The sequence below is a fragment of the Porites lutea genome, chromosome 6 (assembly GCF_958299795.1).
Source record: "Porites lutea chromosome 6, jaPorLute2.1, whole genome shotgun sequence".
In the NCBI taxonomy this organism is placed as follows: domain Eukaryota; kingdom Metazoa; phylum Cnidaria; class Anthozoa; order Scleractinia; family Poritidae; genus Porites; species Porites lutea.
Window position 1 is genome coordinate 34322377 of NC_133206.1, and position 12147 is coordinate 34334523.

The 12147-nt window shown below is 38.9% G+C and overlaps 1 protein-coding gene and 1 long non-coding RNA gene across 2 annotated transcripts in view; both read left to right on the forward strand.

Annotated features, from left to right (window-relative positions):
* Positions 1-1678: 1678 nt before the first annotated feature.
* LOC140940950 (uncharacterized) lies at positions 1679-3727 on the forward strand. Its single transcript, XR_012166388.1, has 3 exons — positions 1679-1770; positions 2709-2762; positions 3525-3727. It is a non-coding gene; the product is annotated as an uncharacterized lncRNA (long non-coding RNA).
* A 2830-nt stretch (positions 3728-6557) lies between these two features.
* The window catches only part of LOC140940949 (putative ammonium transporter 1), a 20921-nt gene continuing 15331 nt past the window's right edge, over positions 6558-12147 (forward strand). The window contains exons 1-2 of the mRNA XM_073389913.1: positions 6558-6647; positions 8159-8274. Coding sequence (XP_073246014.1) covers positions 8166-8274 — 109 coding nt within the window. The 5' untranslated portion in view covers positions 6558-6647; positions 8159-8165. The remainder of the gene's footprint in view (positions 6648-8158; positions 8275-12147) is intronic.

Here is a 12147-nt window from a genome sequence, read left to right on the forward strand (position 1 = left end):
CAGGGTGCATGATGTGATCTTTTTACCCCCACCCTCTGGATAGCGCTACAGGTTAGGATCTGTGGCGCTGTTAGTCTGTGTGGTGGGGGGAGGGGGGGGGGGGGGGGTTAGGAAAGGGGAGATGGGGAGAAAGGAATCTCTTTCTCCCGCTTTTTGGCCACCCCTCTCCTCCAACATCTTCCCTTAGTTTATGCGCCTGGTTAAGGCGCTTTCTGGCGCTATTACATAAAGTACTTGGGATATCCCCGTACCTTCGGTGCTGCCTTACCCAAATATTTTGTAGTTGATAACTTTGTCTCACTCTGACGGAATCCTGTGATAAAGATTCTAATTTTTGTACCCAGCCGTAAACAATCTAATAGGGTTGATCAACTACATAAAATGATATGTCAATTATATGTAATTCTATATAATACCATCTAGCAAAGAAATGATGAGGGTAGCCTGAGTAGCTGGCGTTCCTGGGGGGAATAAAAGAAAAGATAGAAGCGAAAGGTGAAGGCAGCGACTTGCTCTCTTCTTCCTTCCCCCTCCCCGCTAAAATCTCTTCTCCACCGAACCCCTAAGGGGAGGCAGCGTGGCCGAGTGCTCAGCGCGTCGGAATCGGAATCCGGCGGTCCCGGGTTCGAGTCCTGCTCTGGCCACTTGCAGGATTATGTTTGTGGTCGGCGGTCTCGAGTTCAAATCCTCGGCCACACTTGTAAATAGCCAACTGGTTGCCTCCTGCCAGTTGGGGTTTTTAATCCTGCCAGATGTTGTATTTGACTTCTATATTTAGTAAGTATTTAAGTGGAGCGCCTGTAAACTAGCTGGATAAGCTAAGTGCACTTTCAGATTTTACCAGCTTTACCTGCTTTTCCTGGACACAGGCCTGCCCAGAGGGCATGGGCACGAACGGGGCTCATAGGTACCATGGGAGGTGCCATCCCTACCCAATCCCAAAACCCGTAGAGGTTGGCCACACCATCGGCGTCTACGTCCCCTACTCTTTTCGAACAGTGGTGTGGGTTCTTTTGCGTTTATTTACTTTTGAGGGTGGATTTCCACTATCGTAAAATTGTTACGACTTTATACGCACGTTTAAATTTTACGCGCGTAAATAAGACGGAGGCAATGTATGAAAGGTCGCACCTTTCACGTAAAAGTTGAACCTCGCTAAACTTTTACTTTTAAGTGCGGCCTTTCATACATTTCTTCTATATTATTTACGCACGTAAAATTTACGTGCGTACAGGGGTAAGAATTACTCGACAATGGAAATCCACCTTAAGGAGGGCCGGATACGATGATGGTGTCAATGGTAAGCACCCCTGGTCTTTAGCACTGTTCAACTGAATATTTAACTTCGCTTTTTTTCTCTTGTTCAGTTAACTAATGTTTCAAACCGTTTTTTTCCTACATACAACGGAAACGGGTGTTATAACCTGGCTATGCCTGCCTGTGCTACATGGGGAGGGGCAGGGGGGAGACGGGAGCCGAGCGAATTAAATGACAATGCTATTTTTTTTCTTAGAAAATAAAGGGGGAAATGGCTATGGTTCTGATTGAAAATTGTCAATTGAAACCATTCTTTAACACATAAAATTGACAAAATTAGAAGAAAAATAAGAAAAAATAGACATTTAAAACCTGACCAAGTCCGCTCCTAACCTAACGCAAGATTTGGTGGCCGCGCGTTTATTTCAGCTACTGGGAACAAGCATACTAAAATTTCAAAGATGGCGCGTGGAAGGAGCTGTACTTTGTGGCATGTGCTTTGTGTTTTTGAAGGTTTGTAGCCGTTATTTTCATACTTTACGAGAGATTTACTTAAATTGACGTAAGTTCTTTGTTTCAAAACTGTTTGAAGTCATATACCGTAATTAGTGAGTCGCGATCGTCAATTTTCAATGTGATGCTGGACGATAGAGTTTATTTTTAAGCTATGATCTTCATCCAGGCAACAGTATCTTCGGGTCACGAATCCCCCCTCAGTAACAGTAAGCGATCCAAAAGTGAAAAATATTATAAATTAATGTTTTAATGACTCAGTCAGCTCCGAGCTTGCCTCATGACCCAAACAACACCTCGACCAACCCTGTCCCCCCCCCCCCCCCCACCTCCGGACATGTTCCTGTTGTAGGGTATTTGTTGTAAAAGGTTTACTCCAGGCTAGGAAATTTTTTATTGTTTAATTTAATACCTTCTACTACTTTCAAAAAGGAAAATCTATATTTTCTCATAAGGAGTAAACATAATTAGCACTGACAACTTAATTATTAAAGAAACATTTGATAACTCATAATTGCAGGTTTTATTACAATAATGGCAGGGGGTTTTTGCAGAATGCCAAATGACTCTGAAGATTAGTGATTAGGGTTAGGAAAGTGAACCAGGTTCTAGTTAGGGTCACTACCCTAAGTACTATACAGAGCAAACTGACCTGAAACTTGATTCACTCAGTTTCCTAACCGTAATCAGTAATCTGCGTAGTCGTTCAGTGTCCTGAAAAATACCCCTGCTGTCAGAATAGTTTCTGGTCGTACTGAACACTAATCAGTGAAAGCTTAATCATGGCCACTGCAAGGGAAAGAGAAGAGCAATCTTTTGAATAGAAAAGAACCTTGAGGGCCAGATTGGGATGCTCTGCACAGAATTTTTATGAAATTGGTCATGCTTCTAAGTTTTCATAATTAGGAACTTTTGATAGACATGTTTGTTTTCTTTAGTCAACAGTTTGGAGATGAGATGTGGATCACTGTAACTGCAGTTATAACAGCAAGGTAAAAAATGAATCAAAAATTGAAAAAAATGGAAATGTATGCACCACATGATGATGTTTTGAACTTCTTTCATTATTAACATTCCTTAAATGATGTAACACAAAAAATAAGTTTTTAAAAATAAGTTTGGATGTACTTTATTTGCTGAAATATGCAGGCACTACGACAAATCTTCTGATTGTTTTGAATACCCAAAACAATCCCTACTTAAATCAAGCCACCCAAACAAAGTATACTTGACAAAATTTCCTACTGAAGAAGATCCTGGAGTGAAAAATTTTAAACCCAAACAATCCTTCGATCATTCCTGTCACTTGAAATCTGGAGTGGGATTCAAATGGAGAGGATTCCACCTGAATCCTGGCTAATTTTTTACCTGGATATAGCATAAAGCACGTACAAGTGTTTCTACTGTCCACTGGATGGGATGCTACTCTATTGTGGGGTCACCACCCCTCATCCCCCTCCCCCTGACAGTAAGGTGTATGTCATGGAAGAGAGACATAGTGAAGTAAAGATGGCAGTTAGGCTTGAACCCCAGCTCTACTCTGATCAAAAGTTTTAAGGACCCATCCTAACCTAAATGGCCACCAAACTTCCATGTCTTACATCATCATTCATGCATTTTGGCCCTACATAAGACTTTTCAGGCTAGCTATCTAATGGGAGATGTAATTTATGTTGTCATATTTCCTTAAGAATTACAAATAGCCAGTAAAGTTGATGTCTGTAAATGATAATTATTTTTAATGTTTCTTCCAGATCAGATGCTACATGCAGACAGGACCAGCACTTCAGCTGCCAGAATTAAGGGTCTATCTTCAGTAATGTGTGTGTTTTGTTTTGTAATCCAGCTCTTGAGTGAACCAGATACACAGGACTGTTGGACAGCTTGTTCAAAGTGATTGATCAAACTAATCCAGGAAGTTAAAATTAAGTTGCAAATGCACACAGTTATTTCATTTTCAAGTTTGCATGTGTCCTGCACTGTAGGGGGGAACTACTAGACATTTATTAGGTTTCATTGCAACAGAAAATCACTTTCCCAGCAAGAAAATTCCATTAAAAAAATCGATGTTTATCGGTTTTCACTGCAACAGAAAAATCACTTTTGCCAGAAAGAAAATTCCATGCCTAAAACAAATATGTTAAAGCACTTTTTACAGCTTGATTGCACCACAAATATTTGGTAGCTTCATGGAAATTAAGAGTGCTCCTTAATTATTTTTGTAGACAGAAGATCATCAACATTTTCATTATAAAATTGTAGCCTAGTCTGGAAAATATTGTGTAAAGAGGACTGTCAGCAATTAAGCAAGTGGCATTCAACGCTGGTACTTCAATATTTTCTAGCACCAGGCAATTTAACCCATTCGCCCCTGGACCACCCATTACTGCCTATGGGGATTCTTGTCACTTTTACCAATTGTGTGGTTCCAGAAAATATCCGTACCGCCCCCACAGAAGGGATTTGTTATATGACCCCTTCTCCCCTCTGCAGCAAATTCCTTAAGCAAACTCTTATAAATGCGCTCAAGTCATGAACAATTTTTGTGAGTTGTTGAATTCTACAACAGACAACAGATAAGTGAATTCTGAAGAAATTGTTGAAAAAGTTCTTGGGCACCCGCAAATGAAATGCAAGGCGCGTGGTTTAAGTCATGTGCAGGAGTAGCCTTTCCATCCATACCAGAATGAGCATGAATTGATTCAGTCCATGCCAGGAGGCCAGAGAAAAAGGCAAAAAACCATGTAACATTGACCCAAAAATTCCCATGAAAATCTGGTTGCACTGCCCACCTACTTTCCTTTCATCTAATCCTAAGATCCTGAAAGCTTTCCTAAAACCTTTTCCCACCAAAATTAAATCTACTAAATGGCCAGCAAAAGAAAAAATAGAGGCAAGGAATTGGAACTATTAAGAGGGGAGGAGAGAAAGCGAAAAGTAAAAGTCAAGACTGCTATGTCACTTTTAAACCCAAAAACTATCTGAAATTGTGCTTTCTGGGCATGCCTGAACTTTGCAAGTTAATACCTGTAAACAGCTCTGTTGTAAGTTAAGCTTGATCTTTATAGCCAGACAGTGACTAGAAAACCGCTCTACTAGCTCTTAAACGCGTCTTTTGGCAAAATTGCCAGGGGTGATGTGAATGGGCTAAGTAAACTCTTATAGTTGTCTGTTAACTTTTAACTGAAATTTTGACATTTTACAGTAACATTTCCTATGGCAGAGCTGACACACTGGGAAATGTGGTTACAGACAACCAACACTCACAACATTCTATTTGGTCTTAAATAAGATTATTGATAGCCTCCCTCGCAGACGTTCTTAGAGGTGCGTCACGTGTTCCTGCCCCACGAACGTCTGCTGAACCGAAACATAAATTCCTTTCCCATTGTTTGCAAATATCAGCTGGTGATCATATGCAGATTATCGGAGATCCATCCGGCGCTGATGAAGTCAAAGTGTTGACAAGCCAACACATATGTTCAAGCTCTGTAGAGTGTGATACGTGACCACAGATTTTTGCTCTGGACGAGAATCTAGGGGATAAGCATTGGGTTTTTGTATATTTCTCTCTGTAAAGGCTGGATTAGATGTCGTTTGCTCATAAAGTTGTTCTTTGGGTGATGCAACAGCGGGGTTACCTTGTAAGACTGAACAAAAGGCAGAAGTATGTTATTGTTTTGTAGTAAAGCCGACTTATTTTTTAATTACCTTTTATTTATTTTTCAATATATATTTTGTTCTCTAATTTATTTACTCTACTTTGTTTAGATTAATTTTATTTGACCTATGCAGGAGATCGAGAGAGATTATTTTGAGAAATAAAATGTGGAGTCTATCAAGTACAACTTTTCTTTTGCATCTTCTCTCAGTCTTTTTCTATTTCTTCAATTTTCTTCTTTCCTGGACTCGACACGGGAATGTCGGGCATATGACCTGGTACCGGGTTAGAATCATTCCTGCTCAGTTGTGCTATGCCCCTGATGATTTAGAACTGTTTAGAGCCTTGGTGTCAATGCATCCATTGTCCCAATATACCCGGGTCTCTTAACCTTTTCTTTCCTACTTTTCCATGTTTTCTTTTATCTGCAAATTACCTTTTTAGACTTCCTGGAATTCTACACTGAAAAGTTTCAAGAACGAAGTAATTCAGGATGAGTATTCTTGTTGTTGTTGTTGTTTTATTTCTTTTCTCACTTCCTCTTTTGATGGTAGATGTTTTTTTATTTTTTGTTTTTTGTTTTACTTGAATCCCCTGTTCTTCTTTTAACACCCTCCTTTAATTAGAATAGCTACTGTTTTTTTTTTTACCTTACTTTCAATGTTCTAAAGAACGAAATAATATTATAGATGATCAGATTTTGTGGTTAGCAAATTATTTATCTTCTTTAATAACAATTATTTTCAAAGAGGGTTTAACCCCCCCTTTTTTTCCCTCCCATTTTCTTTTTTCATTTAGCTGGGATAAATTCGTCCCCATGCTCCTCTCATTTTGCACTAGAACAGCAACTGTCTTTTAAGCTACTTTCAAAGTTTTAAAGAACGAAATAACATTATAGATAATTATATTTTCTGGTTGGCAGTTTATTTAATTATTATTATTTTTTCATATAAAAAAGGTCATTTTTAAGTAGGGTTACCCCCTTTTTTCATCCATTTTAGTTTTCATTCAGCTGGGATAAGTTCATCCCCAGACTCCTCCCATTTTGTACGTCATCATGCAGACGATTACCCATGGCGTGAGCAGCGAAAAAATTGTTTTTGCTACTTTTGTGGCCACCATGAGAAGAGGAATTTTTGTCTACTGGCTGAGGAGTTTCCAAGTTTTTTTTGCTTGCTAATTGGTCTGCTGTGGAGGCTATCTGAAGTATTTTAGAGTAAGTAATCAAGTACTTTTTATTTCCAAGACCTTTCAGTACTTTCATGTGTCAATGCCGCAGGCATCTTGCTACGGTTATAGCCAGTGGATCTATAATTGCCCTAGAAACCTGTTTCCCTCGCTTCAAGGTCCTTAACTTTATATTATATTATATATGAACCCTTCAGTTCCTTTCATTTTATTTTGCACTGTGTATAGTGTTGGACGTGGCTGCATTGCAGTTTGTTGGTCGCTCAATATCGGTGTTGTCCTTGGTCCGCGTCTAAAAGTCATTAACTTGAATATCTGGAATATCTTACCCGAATATTCACGTAACGAGCTGAAATACTTCCTGAAGATAGCTTTTATGTTCTTCTCGATAATCCTGAAGTTTCAAGTTCCAGACATAAATATTTTGCTTGGGGTTCGACAAAAGGCGACCGTTTTCGATGGTTCTTGGTCCGCGAATGTGGTCCTTGGTCCGCGTCTCAGGTAAGCAGCACGAAAAAAACGTAAAAATGTTATAGTTTCCACACGAAAACGTGATTTTCACAATATTTCATATACTTTTTTCTTTTCTTGATGCAATTAAGCTAAAGTTTTTTTCGGAAGATGTTGTGGGTATAAAATAATCTGCTCTTCTTTCAAAGACTTCAGACAACAGTCTCCTCGAGTCTCCCACACGAGCGTCGACGAGCGGTTTTCAGCGCGGTCGAAAATAATTACCAAAAACTCTGTATGTATTCGAGGTATTAAAAAAAGAGAACTTGTAGACATGTATAGGGACGATTTTCAAAACATTCTTCGAAAACAAAGGCCGTCGCTTTTTATTTTGCGAAGTTTTATTCAACCAGGTCATAGGTCGCCGACCAATGACCGCTCAGGGAAATTTGGTGATATTTTTCAAGAGTCGATAAAACAAAAAATTCAGAGTCTACAGCAATATGCTTCCAACAGCAGAAATAAGTTGATCTGGAAACCTGTTCTGCAAAAAGGCACGTCTTCCCGTTGCGTGTTATTCATTCGCAGGCTAAGTAAACATGACCGGTGCCGAAAAAATCCAAACTTCAAAAAAGACAAATTAACCTACCTGTCAACAAACTTTAATTTCGCGCCTTCACCCACAGCAAGAAAGCCGAAACTTCGTCATATGAAAGAATGCTAATCAGTAAATCACGATATCTTTCATTATTCAACGTATTTTTTTTCTCGACGAAATATTTTATCATTTTCGGAAAAGTCGCGGACCAAGGACCACATACTGTATATTTGTGTTGGACGTGGCTGCATTGTAGTTGTTGGTCGCTCAATATTGGTGCTTTTTCTAACTATTTAACTATTAACCAATTTTATTTGTTTTTATGCCTACAACACTCACATTTACACACACCCTCCCTCCCCAACTTACCCACTATTTTAGTGGAAACTTGGGAACCCTTTCATTAGGGATTCCATACCACACCTGTAATGCCACAAAGGTTGCTAGAGAAACTACTGTTTTTTTTGTTGTTGTTGTTGTTTTTTTCAAAGCTACAAAATGGACGGCAGTATGTCGACTGAAACCGCCACGACAGTGAGCCGGGTAGATACTATTGCTAGCAACCTGGACCAGTTCTTCTTAATAGTCATGGGCTGCCTAATCTTTTGTAAGTACTTTAGTGATCATACATTGTAGGTACTTTTCCTCTCAATTTTCTATTTACTACTATAGAGATGTCTGCAACTAAGACTCGGCTGCGGTTAAGGTTTTCAAGTTTTTAAGATACTAGAGGCTGGCTTACAATCGTAAATGAAACAAAACAGGAAAGAAAGAAAAGAAATAAAAAGAAAAATAAGCGAATTTCGCATTTGCTCAGTTTAATAAGAGTCAAATTCCGCAAAGGAAAGGATAAACATGGTCAAACTGTCAGGCATGCAGACAAGCAAAGTCAATGAATGTATGTCATTGAGCCCGTTTGAGATCGAGCTTTTATTTCCTGTTATGCTAGTCCAAAGACTAAAATTCTAGTCTGGCCTTAAGAACTACAACTTGTTCAGTTGTTCTGAGCGTGTAACAACGCTCCTTGCCTTGCACACCCCTTGAATTTTATTCTTTATTATCTAGGAGTCAAAGTCCATCGTCCTTTACAAAGGACATGTGGTCTGCATTTGTAAACTCTACCAGCTGGTTTTGTTTTTTCTATAACTGACCTGACTGGTCAGTTTTGATCAAGATGTAAACAAATGAAATGTCGTGTTAAATCTTGATCTATCTAAGCTTCTTCTCGGTATACCGAGCTCAGTTTACTTCTTGGTATTAAAGTTTTGCACCTCGCGATTTAGGTCGAAGGGATGGTGTGCAAAAACTGAAGGAGAGCGAGAAGAGAAAGACTCAGTTAACTTGTATCCGTGGCAATATAGAAAAAAGAAAAAAGCTTGTTGTAGATCATAACAAAAACAAGTAGTTGGCGTTTAATATATTTCACTGCTGCTTAAGGAAGGATTGTAACTAGGAAAACATAAAAAAAAAAAGGTAGCCTCCCGAATGCAGAGTGAGGCGTTCTTACATCAAGAAACACTAAGAAATGCAATCGACGCTTTAACTACGTTCTATTAAAGATCATCGTTTAATTTGTCAATAGCGATCCTCAAGACTTCGATTTGGCCTCGGGACGACTGGTTCAAACTTGTTTAACACTGATTTTTCTCGTTTGAAACAAATTTAATCATTTCGGGCGCCGCTAAACTAGACTCCTCTTAGTTACAAACTTTAACGTATATTCGTGTATCGTAAAAGAAAGACAAAAATTAAGAGATTTTTCGGAGCAGCCTTCTTGATCTGCCTGTAACTACTACAACAATTCTACGAAAGAGTCGTTTGGCATTACTAGCTGTTCCTGTGTTTCCAAAATTAGAAAACATTTTGCAAAACGAAGAACTTTAGCTCTGTTACATTTTTGTTAGCAGTAATACATTTCGGATGCGTGCAAAGAATATTAATACAGAGAGAGAAGATCAAGACTATAAACTATCAATGGCAATATAGCCAAAATTAGATAGCAAAATAATGTGATATCTACCCAGAGTCCTCGTTTCTCGAGTACATAAGTGGTTTCTCCAAGAAGTCTGGAGAAACTGCCTATTTACTGCGCAGCTAGATGTTCAGCTTAATCGGCGGAAATTGGCTATTGAGTGTGTGATTTTTAGTCCCTTTACCATCTAAGAAAGGGTGAAATGAAATCTTTGGATTCAAAAACAGCGGACAGAAATGAACAACTAACTTTGTTCAAAACAAAGAGACTACAAATGTTGCGTATTTGATTTATTTTACAGAACATTGACACTAGTTTGCGTTTGGGGGGCGTTTAGTGTCGGCGCTTATTTCGTCATTCCAATTCAAAATTTAATTTTATGGACTAGTAAGCATCAAAAACAATAATATGTTATTAAGAAAAATACACTGATCTTTTAATTTCCAACGCCTTTCTCGAAAGTTCGGAAATATGACAGAAATAGGACTTTATATCTCTTTCTAAAACCACTTTCCAAACGTAAAAACCTGCAAAACCCGGTATCGTGACAGTGCCTGATATAACCAAACTTAAATAACACTTAAGAGAATCAATAGTCTTTGTTTCTTAACAACATAACGAGAAATCAAAACGTGCTAGCTGGCATCGATTAAACATTTTTAGATCTTTTAACCAACGCAATGAACGGCGGTTTGCTTTAAAGTCAACAAAATAACTTCATATCCGTTTTTATGGAGCCTTTTAACTTGTTTTCTTAGTTACGCGGCAGGAGTTCCTTTTTTGTTTCTTAATTGTTTTATTTGAATAGATTAACCTTCGGAACCGCCTCTCTTATTAGAATTTTGCTCAAAAAAGACTGTTTTCATCGAAAATGGTAACAGGAAATGCCTTTTTTCAAGGAGAAAAATCCGTTTACCAGAGACCATTTTCTCGCCAAGGGGTTCGCGTATTGCTTATCTCTAACGCGCTAAGCAATGCACAACAATTTTGTATGATGCAATATTTTTTTTTCGCGGTTCATTTCATTGTTTAATAGGCACTGGATAACGAGCGTGTTTGCATTCCCGTAACAATATGATGTCGCATAAATCACGGAAAATAGAGAGAAAATAACGTGACTTCCAATCATTCATAACATGTCGCGTGAAAATTGTTATGTAACTTTAGTATGGGGGAATAATGAAAAGAAACAAATACCATGGGCTAGGGAGGACTTTTCTTTCAATATGAACTCGAAAAAATGATAATTAGTTTGTGTATTTGGTTTAAAATTGGTTTGGTCCGCACATTTTTATGGTCATACACACCCCCAACCCAACCCGACACAACTCCTCTTCCTCCAAACAAAACTGAGGAGATGTCTTTCACGTGTTATGGTGATCACGCTCAATATCACATACAGTGATCAGAAGTTTTATCAGTTAAGAGTTGTGCTCAGTGATGATGCACGATATTTGCCTTAACTGAGATAGAAACAAATGACGTTGGTAACTAAACAATAGGGAGCTTTTATAAGCAGAATGTTTCTGAAAAAATGCATTTGCGTTCTTTCAATCTTTATTGGGTTAACGTAAGCCAATTGTAGCAGAATGTCCTGGTTTCAGGCCCGCACTCAGTACTCTGTGAGCAGAAGTTTCTCTCTTGCATGGCGTTTAGCGTTTATGCGAATGCAAGAGAGAAGGCCTCTGCTCGCAAGGTAGCATCCAGTAATAGGAAAGAAAATTCGTCGTCGTGTGTCCACGTCATCCACGAAACGTTACATTAGGACTTAGTTTCACTTCGTGGTCTTGCTGTGGACGTTTCAGAAGTATACCAGAAAGCGTGATGCTCGTGCAGAGTTGTCGCTTGGCTTATTAAAGTTACTTTTTTTTTGATGTTCTCGTTGCCGTCGTCGTGATAGTTGCTTAAGCTTCAAAGTGACATGACTGCATCAACCACTATAGAAACCAGTATAGTGTGCCAGTCACCGAAAGTAGAGTCAATGGGCGCTTTCCATTCAACCCAAAACTCCCGAATTTTCGATTGGTACAACAAATGGAACGGACCATTTCGGTTTCGTTTGACCGGAATATTCGGGACCAGCTTTGAAGGTGGTCCACTTTGATCGGTCTGGTCATTTCGGTCAGACAGACCGAAATGTCCCTTTCCATTTGACAAAATTGTTGTCTCCAGTACTGCTCTTTTGTACCCTGCTTACAAGAACAATAACCAAACGCGTAACCTTCGAAAACAGCCGCACTGAGCAGGTGGAATTTCTAACATTTCAAACCGGAATTTTTGTTAAATGGAAAGCGCCCTGTGATATTAAATACCTTTACCAAGATTGATTTGAGAAGAGTTGGACGAAAATATGTTGAAGGAAACTTGTCAATAACGTTCTAGAACGTTCGTGTAATTAAAAGGGTGTTATCCTGGTAACAAAGACAAACGCTGTGATTCGTCGGATTTCTGCAAGCCATTTACTCGCTTGTATGTAGATATTGGGGCCGGGCCGCCTGAAATTGGCCT